At 34.1% G+C, this 19,482-nt stretch overlaps 1 protein-coding gene across 1 annotated transcript in view; it reads right to left on the minus strand.

Moving 5' to 3' along the window:
- Positions 1 to 489: 489 nt before the first annotated feature.
- Positions 490 to 19,482, minus strand: part of LOC107732092 (arf-GAP with GTPase, ANK repeat and PH domain-containing protein 3) — a 177,268-nt gene continuing 158,275 nt past the window's right edge. Inside the window, exons 14-18 of the mRNA XM_016543339.1 lie at positions 18,620 to 18,774; positions 18,428 to 18,518; positions 17,615 to 17,837; positions 1,274 to 1,529; positions 490 to 1,199 (exon numbers count right to left, since the gene is read on the minus strand). Coding sequence (XP_016398825.1) covers positions 987 to 1,199; positions 1,274 to 1,529; positions 17,615 to 17,837; positions 18,428 to 18,518; positions 18,620 to 18,774 — 938 coding nt within the window. The 3' untranslated portion in view covers positions 490 to 986. The remainder of the gene's footprint in view (positions 1,200 to 1,273; positions 1,530 to 17,614; positions 17,838 to 18,427; positions 18,519 to 18,619; positions 18,775 to 19,482) is intronic.

Genomic DNA, 19,482 nt, shown 5'->3' on the forward strand with positions numbered 1-19,482 from the left:
ACATTTTTTTCCACCAAAATTTTTAATTTTTAAAATGCATCTGGATATTTTTTAATTCATATTTTACTGTTTATTCTGTCAATATTATTCTTATTATTGTAATACAGTATTTTGTAGTGATTAAAAAATAAAAATATTTTACACTCAATTAAACCTTAAAATTAAAGTAGTAAATATTTTTTCTTTAGATTTTAGGGTGAAGTACGCAGACGTGTTCTTTACAGGTTTCACCAAAATCACTGATTTAATGGGATAGTTCACACAAAAATGAAATTTCTATAATTATTTACTCCACCTCATGTCATTCTAAACCTATATGACTTTCTTTGTTCTGTGGAACATAAAATAATGTATTTTGAAGAATGTTGGTAATCAAACAGTTTCGGTTACCTCTGACTTCCATTATATCGACAAAAAATACAATGGAAGTCAATGGGAACCAAAACTCTTTGGTTACCAACATTCTTCTAAATATCTTTTTTTTGTGTGCGTGTGTGTATTCAGCAGAAGAAAGAAAGTTTGTAATGACATGAGAGACAGTAAATAACAACAATTTAATGTTCTGATGGACAAAAACGCGTGGGCGCAAAGCGGAGGATCCATTACTGTTGTCCGATTATTTTTAAACTGATGCACCTAAAAAACAAAACTTATTTTGTTTAGAACCTGTTGCCCATCATTTCATTTTTTTGTTCTATACACACACAAGAAAGGATCCTTAAAAACATCATTTTCTTCAGCTTAAAAACAACACATTGATAATGCATTGATAATGTTAACACTGCTAATTCTCGCTGCACGCTAACATTGGTCACAGGAAGTCGTCATGAGGGTAATGGCTTTACGTGACACATGTGGCACTACGCACAGTTTCCTAATAAAGACGTACTGTACTGCTGAGGGAAATGATGCCATTTAACGAGAGCAGCATCTATGGGAACACCAACATCTTTGAGAAGAGACACTAGAGACACTGCGAGCCACGATCACATGATGCTAACACTACGGTTCAGCTCGCACCGAGCGTTGTTGTTGATGTTGGGATTGTGTCGGGTGGCTGTGGGCGTCGACACTCCGCCGGCGTCGCCGGGGCAGCCGTGTTGGATGAGGATGTCGACGCACTCCTGACTTCCTGCTCGCTGGGCGTAGGACAGGGGCGTCTGAGCGCGGGCGTCGCGACTCTTCACGTCCACGCCATACTGAAACAGAGGAGGAAATGAATGATGGACGAACACTTGTGAACAAAAGGCGCTTCCAAAAAGCGAGTTCTTACCCAGATGAGCAGCTGCGTGAGGACCACGTTAGCCATGGCGCAGGACAGGTGCAGGGCGGTACGTCCGTCTCCGTCCCCGTACGTCTCGTTGACCTCTTCTTTGGTGCCGTGGGCCAGCAGGAGAACCACCAGCCTCAGGTCGTCCTCCACCACGGCCCGCAGGAGCTGCTGTCCCAGCGGCACGTCTGACTGAGGAAGCCCCACCAGGAACAGCTTCTGCTCGTACTTCGCCCGGATCCAGCGCTCCTTCTCTTCCCTGAGAATCAGGACACAAACAGAGCTCAACTTTTTATTCTTGTAAACACACGGCTTTGTTTATCAGTGGTCATCCTGATAGCTAACACCATTCCAGTGTAGTGAATCAAATCAAAACTCTGAATCAACTAAATCAATTTATAAAATCCACATTTTAGAATATTTTAGCAAAACTGTATGTAGGTAAATATTGCTGCTTAGTACTAGGTTTTGTTATATAAATTTAAATAAATTATCTATCTATAGCTATGTCTGTCTATCTATCTATCTATCTATCTATCTATCTATCATATATTTAGTATATTATTTTATATTAATTGCATATATATTTTTCTACTTTCAGAAATTTTACCAATTTTTAAAAAAACTATTTTTATGAACTAAACAATAAATATCAAGTTACACAATTAAGGCATGTTGTCCACAATTTATAAATAAATGAATAGAATAAATGTATAAAATAACAAATGTATAGGATATTTAACCATTTTCAATGATACATGTGTATATGGCTGACAATTTTAAGCTAGATATATTATTTATATTTTATATTTGCATTAAATGCTTTATAATAATAATGCTTTAAAATTTTAATGCCTTTAAAATGAGTATATAAATAAAAAATCTATAAATTTTCTTCCTTATATATATATATATATACACTGAACAAAATTATAAACGCAACGCTTTTGTTTTTGCCCCCATTTTTCATGAGCTGAACTCAAAAGATCTAAAACTTTTTCTATGTACACAAAAGGCCTATTTCTCTCAAATATTGTTCACAAATCTGTCTAAATCTGTGTTAGTGAGCACTTCTCCTTTGCCGAGATAATCCATCCACCTCACAGGTGTGGCATATCAAGATGCTATATATATATATATGTGTGTAAATGTTAATTTTATATTATATATTATATTCATCACATATATATTTTTCTATTGTTTAGTTCATTCGTTCAATGAACAAAACAATAGAAATTCATGTTACAAATAATTTTCCACAAAGGCAAGGCAAGTTTATTTATATAGCACATTTCATACACAATGGTAATTCAAAGTGCTTTACATATAAAAGGAATTAAAATAATCCTAAAAAATAATCACAACAATAAAAACAAGGCATTTAAACATTTTTAAAATTATTTAAAAATTAATTTAAAATGACAATACAGTTAGGAATAAAAAATATTGTACATAAAATACAGTGCAATCAGTTTGGATAAACTGATTACAAATAAATAGAATAAATATATAACATTAAACATTTATAGGATATTTAACAATATTCAATGATATATGTGTATAAGGCTGACAATTTTAAGCTATATATTATTTATATTTTATTTGCATTAAATGCTTTATAATAATAATGCTTTAAATAATGCAGTGTATTTAATGCCTATAATATTATAGTGTATAAATTCGCCCAGTCCTAATATCAGTCTTTCTCCTACTTTGACAATCACTGGTTAAATGTGACTTTGATACATTAGATAAACTTTGGGACTTATGAATACACGACAGTCCCTGCAGAGTCTGAATTTCTGACATAATCGTATCTTTGACTTCGAGGAAGTCCAGAGTAATTCAGTTCTGATTATGACAGAGGTCACAAGGGAAGCAGGTTAAACGTACAAATCACACATCCTCAGCCTTAACTTCCCTTAGACCGGTTTCCATCAGAATCTAGAGGGTTAAAGTCTGTCTGGCTATCGAAAGGTTACACATTGTGAACAGCATGTCTATCGTGGACAATACAGGAGTGTGTGCGTTGGGAGGATGCCGCGTTTTTTATCGCCGCTGTCAGTGTTGTCAGTCCTGCCCGGTGAATCCCCACAAAGGAGGCCCTCTCAACACTGGCCCCTCAACCCTCTAGGGGGCCGCCGGCAGCCCGCCAGATCGAAGACCCAAAGAAAAAGGCTGAAAGAGACACACTCGGACCAGAGAATGGAGTCCAACTCTTCAGCGCGCACCAGACTTCTATCTATCCCTCTCTATCACCCGGCCGCCCCCTCTCCTCTCTTCTGCTGGCATTCACGGCGATGGCGAGGGGCACGGTGCTAAATTAAAATCGATACGAGCGGATCTGAGCATGCTCGGTGGCGGTCTGACCCGCTGACCCCGCGCGGCGGGTGATAAGAGGAGCAGAAAGGAGCTGTTGTTTGCCTCGCCGGGGTGAGTGACACAGAAGAGACTGAGTGAGAGAGAGCTGATGGAGGTAAAGAGAGTCTGGAGAGATTCCCCCGAGACGACACGGAACCAGAACCACAGCGCTAATGTTGATGGCAACAAACCAACAAGATGATAGAGAGAAATGACAGAAATAATGACAGCTACAGTGTAGATGAGAATGGAGTGGCTAGTATTGAATTATTCTTAATGAAATATACACTTGTAAGTCTACATACTGTATAGTCATCATCACTGTACTAATATTCTTCATACACTCTAAAAAATGCTGGGTTAAAAAGGGACAAACCCAGCGGTTGGGTTGTTTTGACTCAAAACAACCCAACTGCTGAGTCAAAACAACCCAATAGCTGGGTTTGTCCCTTTTTAACCCAGCATTTTTTAGAGTGTACATTTAAATTTTCATAATTACAAAGTTGAGTGACTAATTAGTAATTAATTGAGTAAAAGAAAAAAAGAACACACACAGCTGGAAATTAAATAAATTTTACTAATTTAATAATTAAGTATTTAATATTTTAATATGATTTAATAATATTAACAAACATGTAATATTTAGCCAAATACAATTTATATTTTTATATTTGCATTAAAAGCACATACAGTATATGTGAACTTACATAATTGCATAAAATCTTACATAAATTATTATAATAAATATATGCTAGATGCTAGAAATTCAATAAAATGTATATTTCCATTAAATGCATTAAAAATGTATATATATATATATATATTAATGCAATGTATGTTTTAATGCAATGTATGTTTTAATGCAATGTAATGTTTATATAAGAATAACAATAACAATATACAAATAACATGACATAATATCTAAGTGACATAATATCTAATATATTATCACATTATTACATAAAATATTACATAAAAGTATACAATTGCTCCAAATAACTTTTTATAAAAGCTGAAAATGTAATATAAATATTTTATATTACATATAAAAACATAAAACATATATCTGAAATACTTCTGTTTTTCTATTTGCATTTTATATATAATTTAATGCATTTAATTCATATAATATCTAAAATATAAATATAATATCACATTATTATACAAAATCTTACAAAGAATTTTAATTACTCTGCAACTTTGTTCGGTAGATAATTTCAGTCTCAGCTGCTATTCACGTCAGGTTTTTGTAAACTATAGACATTAAATTTAAGATTAAAATTAGTGCCTTAATGTTAGTCATTGCTAATTTACATACTGATGTTTTTTTTTCTTTCATAATTGAATAATCTATATCTACCTTAATGCTGCAAAGACAATGTTTTATGGCAGTTCTGCATAAGAATCAACACAAAAAGCAGCAAAACAAGTGCTGAGAGTATTTTATTTATGTAAAGCCAAAGACTAAAACTTACATTTAAATGGAAGCAGCAGTGATTGGCGGTATGACGGGAGTGTAAATGAAGCCACGCCCCTTTATTATCCTCAAACAACACACTTCCTCTGATGGGGGACGAACTCGTACGTCTCAACCACACTCACTAGCATTTCATCCCAAAAAGCAAAAGAAATCTGAAGGACAGAGGAGGAAAAGCTTACGTTTGACACCCCATCATCATGTCAACAAGCTCCACTCACATTTCCATCAAAAAACGCACAAATCTAAATCTGCAAATCATTTAAACGGTCTGTAATCAGTGTCTTACAGGAGGTATAATATGCCTTTAAAAAATTAAAAAGAAAAGCATCCAAACAAACTTGACCTAAAACACTAAAAGGAACCACTTAACGTCTAATGAAATGACTCCAGTCAGCGGCTACATCTCTGCGTTTCAGAAGTGCACTCTTATGCTGAACAACACCGGCTTTATGAAGCAGAACAAATGTTGTGGCATCTCCAAACTGATAATCTGTTATCCCGTGCCACCATTACATTCCGCCGAAGACAATCGCGTGTGTACGAGCAAGTGTTGTTTAAGTCACTTCGGCAACGATGGCATGAGCTAATTAAGTAAGCCACATCTTTAATGCCGTTTCCCTCAAAATCCTGACAGGTCTTTGTGAACAAGGCAGAGAGCAATTGAATGGACTCTGGGCACCGTGAATCGTTCTTCAGAGAGAGACTGAGTGTGTGTGTGTGTGTGTGTGTGTGTGTGTATAATTAGCCTCCCTCCCCTCCTACTTCAGCAGTCAATCTTTCAAAGCTTGTTTTTCTTCTGAGGAGACCCACCCTGTTGTTCTCTCTTCATCTGAATTCTTTACAGGAAACCCACCATGCCATCGCAGGGGTTTAAGAGGGTGGGCGACTCTTAAACTCCAGGAGGAGAGCGGTTTAAAGTGGAGGAGGGTGAGTTTACACTAGTTTAACGAGGGAGAATCACTTTTGACAAGTTGAAGGACAGATTCATTTACAGGGTCACTAACAGTGACATTTAATGCAGTGAAAATGTAGTTTGTGTGGCTTTCTTTTCTTAAGTAGAAAACAAAAGGAGATGTTTTGATGAATGATTACGCTGCTGTTTTCCTGTCAAACTCCCTAAATGATCATGAAGGAACCATAAAAGTGGGCCATACGATTTGTGCACTATTCAAAGTCCTTTGTAGACATGATTGATTTCCGTGAGGTACAGATAAAATCTGCATTAAGATGAACAGAGCCAGGTTTGACATCAATGACGATCAATTAAGAAAGTCAAGAACCAATGATGTTTGACTGACATGAAATCTAGCATGAGAAGTCTCAAAACATTTTGGTATTGTCCTCACACAAAACAAAACAAAACAAAAAACCAAAAACAAAATAAATAAATAAATAAATAAAAAAAGACCAAAAAACGTTGGAGCATTATGGTACATGTCCAAAAAAAAAAAAAAAAAAATAAAATTAAATAATAAAATTAAATAAAATAAGGTCCTCTATTGTTGTTTTTTGGAGCTTTATGATATCTGTCCATATTCATAATAAAATAAAATAACAAAATAAAATAAATGCTAAAATAAAATGCTAAAATAAAATAAAGTTATTTTTAGGAGCTCTATGACATCTGTCCACATTCACTTTGAATGTAAAATAAAATAAAAACAAACAAACAGTACCTTATTTTTTATTTTAATACACAATATTTGTCAACATTCAAAATAAAATAAAGTAAAATAAAAAAATAAGGTACTTTGATGTTGTTTTTAGAGCTTTATGACATCTGTCCACATTTGAAATTAAATAAAATAAAATGAATGAGGTACTCCTTTGTATTTTTTGAGCTTTATTTTATCTTTCCAAATTCAAAATAAAATAAAATAACTGCTTTGGTATGTGAGGCTCAGATTAATGAAAATTGCTAAACTGTTTCTATAAATTTGAGATGAGATTTATAAGATATCAGTACACTCGGGGAAGATTTTGCATGTATTTAAGCATCTATACACAACTGATCCGAATAGTTCCTATTGACAGTGCTTTATGAAGCTTTTAAATGTTCTCTCAGTCAGTTTACGGTCACCTGTCCTTGAAAAGGAAGGAGGAAGATTTCAGAAGCAGCAACAGGCTTCTCAAATCCCCCGGACACTGCCACTTGAAAGGAGAAGTGTGAAAGAGAGGAAGAGAGGGGCTGGTAATCCCGCCTCAGACTTTTGTTTGAAATGGAGACCCAATCCAAACACAGGGCACTGTGTGGAGGGGTTTATGGGAGAAAGCCGAGAAGCCATGAAAAGACACTTCCTCTCGGCAGGAGGAAGAAAAATAAAATGTGCAGCTTTAGCGTGTCAAAAGCGAGGGAGGGACGAAGAGGCCAGGGAAGAGTGATGTGATGGAGGGAAGATTCTCTCTGCAGGGGGAGAAAACCACATTCAGGAAACACACACACACACACACACACACACACACACACACTGGTACACACATACACACATATTTGCAGTGAATATCAGGGTTGCTTGGGGGACATCAGGGGACTCGAGTGTGAGAGAGACTATAAGCCTGAAAAGGAGACCAAGTACTCTTTATATGCAACTTGACTTTAAATGCTGTTAACTGCTTCAAAGGGAACAACAATAACATTAACACTTAATAATGTCACTCAATAATAAATCATCAGTCAACATGAAATTAGTGCTGACCCCATTTACTTTCTTAATGTTTTATTGTGCATGACTGATAAGTGCACATTATTCTTAAGAAAAAAGGTTATCTTTAATCAAAAAGTTATTAAAATTAATAAAACGTAAATATTAATAATTAAATAAATATAAATACACTTAATTATAAATGTTTTTGAAATTTAATAACAAACATTAAAATATAATACGTTGTAAAATGTATATTTGTAATATTAATAATATTTCAATTGTGTACAAATATATTTAAATTACATAAATATATGTATACAAATAAAATTAATACGTATAGTGTAAATACGTAAAAACTAAAAAACAAACAAAAGTTCTTTTCTGCTGACATAATCGAAGAAAAATAATATTATCGACTTAATATCAATATATGCATTCTAAATGTTATTTGAAATATAATATAAATAAATATATAAACAAATTAAAAATAACTTAATAAACAATAAACAAAAAGAAAACAAAAGTTATTTTCTGCTGACATAAAAAATATGATAAATTTAATATAAATACAACTAATTCTAAATGTTAAAAAAAAAAAAAATGATATAAATAAATATATGAACAAATTAAAAACAACTGAATTAATTATAAACAAAAGGAAAACAAAAGTTCTTTTCTGCTGACATAAAAAATATTATCAATTTAATATAAATACACTTAATTCTAAATGTTTTTAAAAAAATATATAGTATAATTAAATATATGAACAAATTAAAAACAACTGAATTAGTTATAATCAAAAGGAAAACAAAAGTTATTTTCTGCTGACATAATCAAAGAAAATAATATCAATTTAATATAATTACACTTTTTTCACTTGATTTTGAAATATTTACACTTATGTATCACAATTAATATAAATATATTTTATTATAAATACTTTTGAAATATAAAAATAAACATTCAAATATAATCATATTAATAATAACATGTCAAATGTAATATTAATATAATACTTCAAATATATCTTATATAATTATTAAAAATATATAAAAATGTGATACTTAAATGCTGAAATACAAAAATGTTTTGAAAACAAAAAATCACTTTATGCTGACATAACCAAAGTTGATATATTACAGCCCACTTTTCACAACAAATAGTGATGGATAAAATCAAGTCTCACTAAAGATTTCCTGCTGGATAATAATGTTCACTTCAAAATACAGTTACAAATGTTTTCATTTAGACTAGAAAATGAAAAACATGCAACAATATATATCATGAGGTCAGCTGGAGTGAGGTATTAAGTCGAGGTTTTACAAGAGCTTTTCTAGCATCACCTGACCCTAATGATCACAGAAACGGGAAAAGGATTCCTGTAGCCTGGCCCAGAGAATCAGGAACACATGAATGACCTCCAATACGGAGGAAGAAACAACAGGGCAATTACTCAACCCACACTAAACAGCACACAGGGATTTATGAGAGGGTCCCTATGTAGCGCACACTCGAGGGGGAGGCGTCTCTCCAGGAAGACTTGGAAACAATTGGACATGCAAGTGACAGTGGACCATCTGAGACACAAATGACGAGGGCGTGGAGGAAGGTGAATGCCGTCTTCACCAAACGACCAATCGGAGCGCAGGGCCAGGAAGTGAATGGGTTCATGGAGGTAAGTGGGGCTCAGAGGAAGGGGCCTCGCCGGCACACACAAACACAAAACAACCCCCTGAAACTCTCAAAAGACACATCAAACAGATCCCAACCACCCTCCCAGCAGGGAATGAGTGTTTGTAAAGCAGAGAGAGGGAGGACGAGAGAAAGAAAGAGAGAAAGGGGGAGTGTGTTTGCAGTGAGACAGTGCTATGAATGACTGGACACTTAACACACACAAACAGAGCTTTACTGTTTCTACCACACGAGCCCATCTGATTCTGTGCTTCAAATAAAATGCTAAAACTGTGTGCAAAAATGTTTTAATGAACCATATCCCAAACTGAGTGTGTTATTTTTTTAAATTAAGAAATTCATACTTTTATTCACCAAGAATGCATTGAATTGATCAAAAGTGACTGTAAAGACATTTATAATGTTACAAAAGATTCCAATTTTAAATGCTGTTCTTTTGAACTTAAAAGAACTTCATAAAAGGATTCTGGAAAAACAAATGTATGATGGTTTCTACCAAAATATGAAGCAGCACAACGGTTTTCAACACTGATAATAATAAGAAATGTTTCTTGAGCAGCAAATCAGCATATTTGAATGATTTCTGAAGGATCATGTGACACTGAAGACTGGAGTAATCATGCTGAAAATTCAGCTTTGCATCACAGGAATAAATTACCTTTTAATATGTATTCAAATAGAAAACAGTTATTTTAAATTGTAATAATATTTCACAATATTTCCTGTATTTTTGACCAAATAAATGCAAACAAATGTCTGTACTGGACCGACAAATGTGACATTTAATCACTCACTTGCTGTTTAGGACGCCCTGTTTTCCAAAATGCATCGTTTTTTTTTTCCATAAAATCATGATCATATTTGTAATATTAAAAAAATATATATAATAATCGTTAAATGCAAAATATTCAACATTAAATATTCAAACACAACTCCTTATCAATCAGTTGGCAATGTGTTGTGAAGCTAAAAAAAGTCACAAACATCCATTTTAGGTTTACAATGGAAACCTTATTATAGATAATATAGAGATTTTTACTACTGACATACTACCGGATTTCATATATAAAAATAATTATAAACATGATCATTTTATGAAATAAAAACATTTATTTGAATGACCATTTGCCACAAATATGAAAAAAAAAGCAGCCAATCATCTGACCATCGTAAACATTTTGATTTCTTATCTTGAATACATTTTCTGCAGCAGGCTATGAGCGCACAAACAATACTTTGAAAAATGTACCACATGAGAGCAAAACATATTTCCATTGCTAGAAGGGAAAAAGATAATGTGGGACAGCAAAAGCAATTCATGATGTAAAACATTTATCATTCCAGTATTTAAGTCAGCCGTCTATATGTGCTGATGTATTTATAATCATGCTCGATTCCTGAAACTGAACTCAAACCTTTAGTGAACCCTCATCCTTAGTGTAAACTGCACTATTGCTCGGTCTAATTGTACAGTTTTTGTAAATACTGAGAAGAACGATTTTTGTATTAGTCCTTATCAAACACGATATGCCATTAAACATCATTCTAGTGTCTAATCAACTGTCACCATATATTACTTTATAACTGAGCTGTCAATCAAACACTAGCTCTCACCCGATTGGCCAAAACTAACAACACTTGCATTATTTTTCCATTAATGGAAACAAAACAACATTTGAACCCACACGAAGCTCTGTTCACACGCAAGAAACACTGCAACATAGGTGAAAAAACAGTAATGGAAAGCAAAGAACGAAAGAGAAAAGAGCACAGGTGGGAAAGAGAGGAAGGATTGACGGCGTGTAAGAGGGGGAAGGAGGTTAGTGAAGTGATTCATTTGTATTAGTGCCACTGCCCTGTAGCCAAGACGCAACGGCAAATTATTTCTGAAACAAACTGGAGGATCATCAGAGCTATTACCTGCTCTGGCCGAAGGGCATCGTGTGTGTGTGTGTGTGTGTGTGTGTGTGTGTGAGACGCACAATCGCTATCTCTTTCAGTCCAGCCACAAAAGAGCAAAGAAAAGGAGGAAAATAAAGAGAGACTTCATCATATATAAATAGATACAGATAGACAGATACATAACAGATTTACTTCAGTATCACTGAGATATAGCAGTTTTTATTCATATTTTTTTAATTAGTTCTTATGTTTATTATTTGTTTTAAATGAAAGTTTCATTAATTTTTTTAATTGATTGTTTATTCAGCATCCTACATCTGATAAAACTCAAAGAAAATGGGAAATGTTGCTTTGGCAATTAACTGAAATAAAATGATTAAAAATACATTTAAATGAATAAATAAATAAATATACATATTTTTTTAAATATTGTATTTCATGTAATGAAAGTTTATTTAATTAAAAAAAAAAATTCTTTTAGTTTTAGTTAATAACCCTGCTACAGATACAGATATAAACATATCTTAGTGCTTAATTAGCATAAATGTTAAAACTCAACATTATACATTAGTTTAAACCGAGTTATAAGAGCAATAATCTGTCGCAAGCGATTCAAATCAAAGCCAGACGTGTATAAATCGTCAGCATCCCGTCTCACCAACAACTGAAGGAATTCTCTCAGTCTTGTGGCACACAGGTGCCAGGCAATTAGAGTCGACATGAAAACACACGCAACTGCCAATTTCTAATTTAAGCCCTAAAGAGCCTCGGATGAGCCGACCTCTGCAGCGCCTCTGTCCTCTCTACCCCAGCAAGATGGATGGCCACAGCAGAATTCATGACAAAACTGTGCAAATCTATCATAAATCTATCAATCTGCTTAATAGAGTACCTACAGAGCTCCATGATCGATTGACGCTGCTCAATAATTAAAACAATATTTAGAATTTCAACAGCTGGAAACACATCAGCAGACACGCATTGGGTTTCCAAGTCAAAGCTGGATTCGGTACAATAACAGAAATTTGGGTGGGAGAAAACATAATTATGTTTGACTTTTTTGGTCAAATATAGGGTGAATTCAGTAAATTGAAGCAAGCTGACAGTCATTTCAAAGGCAAAAATTGGCCAAAATTTCCCTCAATTTGTATAAAAAACCCCCCAGCTCTACTGTAATAGCATTAATAAGTAAACTAATTGCAATATTAATAAGTAAAATAAAAACCAACAAATTTTAACTTGAGCTTGAACGGCATTAATGTAAAATTAATGTTTAAATAAATTCTATGATTTTAAACTTGGAATAAATATAAAAATGCAGAATAAATACATTTAAATAAATATGCATACTTTTACATTTTAGTTTTGCTTAGAATAAATTGTAAAACATTATGCAATATAAAACATTTTTTATTTTAAACTTTCATGATTAAGAAGAAAAAATAAAATGAAAGAAAAATTTCGTAAAACAAACAAAACAAAAACATTTCAATAACTTATCATTTAAAATGATCATGAGCACTTAAACAGAATTAATGCAATTTAAAAAAATTAAAATTAATCCAAATTAATACATTTCTATAATTTCGAACTTAATTAATACAGAATTAATAATAATAAAAAAAAGTGCTGTAAAATAAATAAGTTTAATTATATTTCTAAAATGTCTACCGTTCCTGAGAACTTCAATTATCTTAGAGGCCATTACGGCAAGACTTGTCACCCTCACTCGGATGTTACTTTTCACCTCCGTGATGAGTTTTAAATCAATCCTGCCTGACTGCACGACGGTAAAACGAGCCCGATTACTCATCTCACTGATGTCAAACCACATTTTGATGATACATATATAATTGACCGTCCAAATGACCCATTCATACCAATGAGTGAATGACCAACGTGCACCGAAAACACACTCAAATCATGACTCAGGAAATCTGCGTTTTCACTCACCATCTTTAGCAAAACTGAAGCTTTCAAATTTCTTGTAAAGCTTGTAAAATGTAATATATACCACACATATACAGTACATACAATCAAATTACACCAGTAATGATTGTCAAATTGTGAAAAAAATAAACAAATGCTCCCTGATGACTACATATTGAATAAATGTGCACTCTGAATACACACCATGTTTCACCCATTACTCTTTGGCTGAGGAAAATCAGTTATGACGGTAATGAGATTTTCAGTTTTTGTCCGAGCGGGTGAGAGAATGAGTGAGCGAGCGAGCGAGAGAACGGGAGAAATGGAGGAATGCCGTGAACCATCAGATTCTCCTGACAATGAAAAACATTCCCTCCTCCGGCAGTGATCCCGTCCTGACGACTGAAGTGTGAGGGGGATATCAGCATCAATAATCTTTCATCAAGTCAAAAGCACTCGGCTGCAGCCCACCAAGCACTCAATAGATAACTGTGAGCCATCACTCGCCGCCGAGTGAGAGAAAAGAACAGAGACAGAGAGCTGAAGCACTCCGGGTGGTGAGGAGATGGAAAGGGCCATCTTCCTTTACACGCTATCTGCTGCACGCACTCTCACTCTTTTGTAGGGCAGCTGTTACATCTTTGTTCACGCTCTCCACTGAGGGAAATCCTGACGCTGACTTGCATACTATGAAGCAGCAGGTCACTCCACTGTCTTGTAAACAGATAGTACAGCAGGTAAACAAAGGTAAATGAATACACAGGCAGAGACACACATAATTGGATCCAGAACACCTGAGAAGAGATGATGCCAACCCCTCAGAGGAATATAATATACAATTAATAGATATCCTAAAAACAGAATACATTTATAATACCAGTCTTAAATAAATAAATACATACAGCTTTCTTTTACATAGCACCTTTAAATGTGGTTTTCTCAAACTGCTTTTAGTTTGAACAAAAATGTAAAAAATAAATAAATGAAAATTTTAAATAAATTCATAATATTAGCCTCAATAATTTTGAAGTCTCTAGCTATGGCATCCTTCAATTTAAATCTGTAGGACTGCTTTGACCTGTTTAATCATGCACTAGGCAAAAATGATACGTTCAGATGCTGAGAAAAGTATCAGCACAGCTCTCCTCATCAAGCCACATACTTTTAGGCATCATTCATGTTTGTAACACAAATATGCATAACAAATTATGCGCTATACATATTGGTATCGTCCAACAGCATGTCTCAGCCTGATCTAACAGATAAAGGCATAAGTCAGAGTTCAGCAGCATTAAAATAAATCCTGCATTATGATGCATTAGACCAAAGCGCATGCCGTGTACCCTCAGGAGTGACTGATACACCCCTCTGAGTGATGGATAGCTGTCAGAGCCACTGAGAGCTCTCAGTTCAGCCCCAAGGGGAGTGGTTTGGGACTGTAATAGTGTCCTTAATTGCCACCAAAAACACTCTTTTCTCCAGGTCATTGATTGGGAATGTGAGCGAGTGTGTCAGGCTTAAAGCGGGAAACACCTCGAGACATCGCCTGGAAGCGGAGCAGGTGAGCAGCTCCAGACAATGGTCTATGGACCCTATTATCTCCTGAAACATCTCATCTTCTTCAAACAGCACTAATGGAGCGATGATTGGGTGAAGACTCCGACACAATCCAGTCATTGATCATGGAACTGACACTGGATGTGATGCTTATTGAATATGCTTCCACATCCTGAACAGAGTTCAATCTTCAAATACTACACTTCACTTTCTTAAATACTTACAGCCGCCATGTTTGATGTCTGACTACGCAAAACAAAGCATTCTTTGAGTTTTTAATACATGAAACATTTATAGAGCCTCATTAAGAAGTCCAAACATTATTCAAATTGACCACAAGCTTGTATTCAGGCAATGATTTAGGAAAAAAAAAAATTATGTTTCCATTCAAGTTTTAAGATTAATTGTTTCAAGATTATTGTTGTAAAATTGAAAAATGTTTTGTAAAGAATAAACTAGGGTTACAAAATTTTAGGAAGAAAAATATCAAATTGCATTTGTTCTGATAAAAATGCCCATTTTTAATACAATTTTTAATGCAAAGCTCCAGGTTTTCTGTGCTTGTGTTAGACCTGCACAATTTAGCCAAAAATTATTATATTATATTATTTTATAATGGTTATTATCATAATAATTATTGCTATTAAATAAAAAAATAAAGAAAATAAGATATTACTATTTAATTAATAATAAAAATAATAATAATAAAATATTCTCAAGCTAATATTAATATTTATGGCTGTCTTAATTGATTTTTGAATGTTAAACCATCAAGATTTTATTCTGGTAGAAATATGCAGGAAGCCTTTTAAGCTTCTATTTTGTTTAATTTTTAAATTGCTAAACAATTTTTAATGCAATTTTAAAAAGATCCTGGTTTGCTGTGCTTGTTTTAGAGCTGCACAATTTAGCCAAAAATTATTACTATTAAACTATTAAATAAAAAATTAAACAAAACAAGAGATTACTATTTTAATTTTTCACTGTAAAAAAAAAAAAAAGAGTAATAATAATAATAATAATACAAATTCACACTAATAGTAATATGTATGGATGTCTTAATTCATTTTCGAATGTTAAACTATCAAGTTTTTATATTATAATTTTTAATGCATTTAAAAAAAAAATATTAAAATTTTTTTTACTATTAAATTAAAACAAGAGATTAAGATTTTAATTCTTCACTGTAAAAAAATGGAGTAATAATAATAATACAAATAATTTCACACTAATAGTAATATTTATGAATGTCTTAATTCATTTTCAAATTTTAAACCATCAAGCTTTTATTCTGGCAGAAATACACAGGAAGCCTTTAAACCTTCTTTTTTATTTAATTTTTGAATTGTTAAACAATTTTCAATGCAATTTTTAAAAATGCTCCAGATTTGCTGTGCTTGTTTTAGAGCTGCACAATTTAGACAATTTAACAATAGAGTAATAATAATAATAAAATAATAATAATTTCACACTATTAAGTGACCCAAACTCAGAACAGATGCAGACATGGAGTTCATGTGGAGCAGCATTTACTGTGAACCAAGCTGCTCTGAGACACTGAAAACACCAGAACACGAGCTGCTCACGTGTTAAACAACACGGTGCCACATTTCACTCTGAAACATGTAGAACATATATTTAATTAAATTGCAGTCTTTGCAATTTGATGAAAGCACTAAGCCATATTGCTATTTTGGTTTTAAACTTCTGCAAAATAGAAAGGAACTAGGGCTGAACGATTTTGGAAAATAATCTAATTGCGATTTTTTTTACCAATATTGCGATTGCGATTTAATATGAAATTATTTTTTTAAAGCTCTTTATGTTCTGTATTATTCAACAAAGACAAGCTATAAATCATTGTATAGTATGACCAACACACTATTAGATAGATTAAACATAAATGTCCTTTTCTGTAGGCCAGGCTTATATGTTACCATGAAATTAGGTGATGCATGAATTGATATGAATGACATTTTTATTTAACAACCTTTGAAGCTCCTAATTTTTTTTCATAGTCGCACGCAGTAGTTTTCAGTCGCAAATGCGGCTGAAATGGTCGCACTGTAGAACCCTGGAGAGCTGTAGCGGCGCGACGAACAACTATAGCGTTTGGTATAGTATAGACACGGTGAGTGAAGCCGAGAGCAAGATATGCCTCGTCATATTTTCTGCATTTAGCTTTTGAATGACCAGCACCTGCCTGGGTCTGTGCGACTTCATCTATGGCTTTTCTCTTCGCTTTCACAAACCGATCCATCTCCCATTCTAAGTTACGTCCTTTTTACCGCTGCTGTTTACCGTTTTATTTCTTTTCTTTTTCTGCTTATGGCCCGCGCTCGACTTGAAGCAGCGCTGCTTAGACCGATGGGTGTGTCATCAAAGTACTGCCAGAGCTATAAGAGAGCGCGGACGTCTCCTTATGCTTTCTCTGGCCGTACTTTGATGTCATACATGATCTGATCTTCAAGTCGAACACACCTCTTTACTCTCGCGTGTCACGTGCCCGTGTAATCGCAGCCTCTGCGATTGAAAAATCGTGTTTTTTCATATCGCGATATTATCGCAAATGCAATTAATCGTTCAGCCCTAAAAGGAACGTTGCTAGCAAACTGGATGGAAACTTGGCTAATAACTTGATTAGTTAACAAATCTATTATAAACATTACTTCAATTCATAGGGCCTGGGAGAAAAGAATCTTGTCACGATGAATTTTTGACTTTTAAAACAATCTTGTTTTCAAGGCTACCAGCTAATGCTTTGGACAGGTGACCCACCTGGTGCTGTCCACCCCGGGTTTGGTGTATCCCTCCACACAGCCCTCCCATACGCTGTTGGCCATGGCGTTCCCGATGGCCGTCATCACCATGCTGAGCTCCACAGGCCAGTCGTCCAGGTCCAGAGACCGTACGCGGGACAGATGGGTGCCCAGGTTCCTGTGCATCCCGGAGCACTCGATACAGATCAGAGCGCCGAGGTTCAGACTGGCCCAGTCTGGATCTGAGGGTCAGAGACAATTACAATTCAGTTTTCCTTATCAAAATTACATTTTATGCAATTCAAACTCTGATATGCTATAAGTGTGGTCTGATGGGTCATTTTCGGCAATGACAATCTGAAACTATCCAACAAAAATATATATTTTTTTTTTACATAATTGATTTTATTTCTACATATTTTTACAATTATTTTATTATTTTAAAGTTTGTGAATCTACCCCCCAAATGTCTGAAAAATTATTATTTTTTTAAATGTTATTTTTAATTATGTTTTATTATATTAATGTGGGTGAAACTACCCCCCCCAAAAAAAGCCTGAATTTTTTTTTCATTTCTATTATTTCTATTATTTCTTTCTATTATTTTTAATTATTTTAATGTTTAACAAAACAGAAACATGTCTGAAAAACTTTTTTTATTAAATTATTACATTTTTAAAATTTTATTTTTCTTTATTTTTTATTATTTTAAAGTACTTTATCACATTATACCTCATGCCACTATACAACAAAGGAAAAGACAAACATAGGATATAATAAAATTATAGACTCGCTTGTTCAGAAATGGGTGCCGTCACAATGTTTTACTCACTGGGGGCGTCACAGTCTGCACAGAAGCTGTTTCCCCTCACATTCCTGATGGATTGGATGGTCACTGCATCACTCTGGCTTCCTAATCGAGACTATGTGACATAACAATTCAGATATCACAGTTTGAAAAGAGCAGAAGGGTACATAAGGCATACTAACCTATTTCCACGGTACCTAAATGAACACATCTTACCTTGTTCTTGCTGCTCTCACAGGACTGTAGACTGGCAAATATCTGGCTCTCAATGGCCTGAACCCAGAGTTCTCTTTCCTCATACGTAGATGCCTCAAAATGCCACATCTGACCCGTCAGGGACACAATGATGAACTCAAAGGACTCCTCTAGCTCTGAAACACACCAAACGGGAGATGAGTTTGGATACGGTTTTAAAAATTTTAGTTTGCAAACTTTTCAGTGGAAATGATTTGCGTGTCCACAATGAAAGCAAAAATGCTATGCAACATGACACAATTACCAGGGGTTAAAGCAACAAAAAACAACCTGAGCCTGAACTTTTTTCCGGGGGGCGGGGCGGTGGGGGGGCAGCACATGCAAAGCATGCAATGACTGTGGCAACTTTAACATTTGAAAGGATACTATGGCAAAGTTATCGCTTTCCTTATTCAAACTGATTTTTTTTCATGAATATATGGTTGACCTAAAGAATGATAGCTATATCATACACTTGGAAAATTATGAGCTACATCACACTAGGGGTGTGACAATACACTTAGCTCACAAGATGAGACAAAATACAGATACTTGGTTCACCTAGAACGAGACAATATTTTAATACTATTTTTAAGAAATGTTCAATGACAAAATATTTGTCTTTTAATCATAAAAAGTATGATTTTGAAATATTTTAACTAATCTAGGGCTGTAACTAATGATTATTCTGGTAATCAAGTAAGCTACTGATTATTTTGACAGTTGAATAATCTTGATATTTTTTAGTAACACAAATAGTCCTAAGTGAAAACCAGGCTTTAGTATGACTTTATATATAAACTAACGATGAGGCAATAATAATTGGCTCAAATAAAATATAAAAA

Source organism: Sinocyclocheilus rhinocerous, unplaced genomic scaffold (genome assembly GCF_001515625.1).
Source record: "Sinocyclocheilus rhinocerous isolate Xijiao unplaced genomic scaffold, SAMN03320098_v1.1 scaffold97, whole genome shotgun sequence".
Lineage (NCBI taxonomy): Eukaryota > Metazoa > Chordata > Actinopteri > Cypriniformes > Cyprinidae > Sinocyclocheilus > Sinocyclocheilus rhinocerous.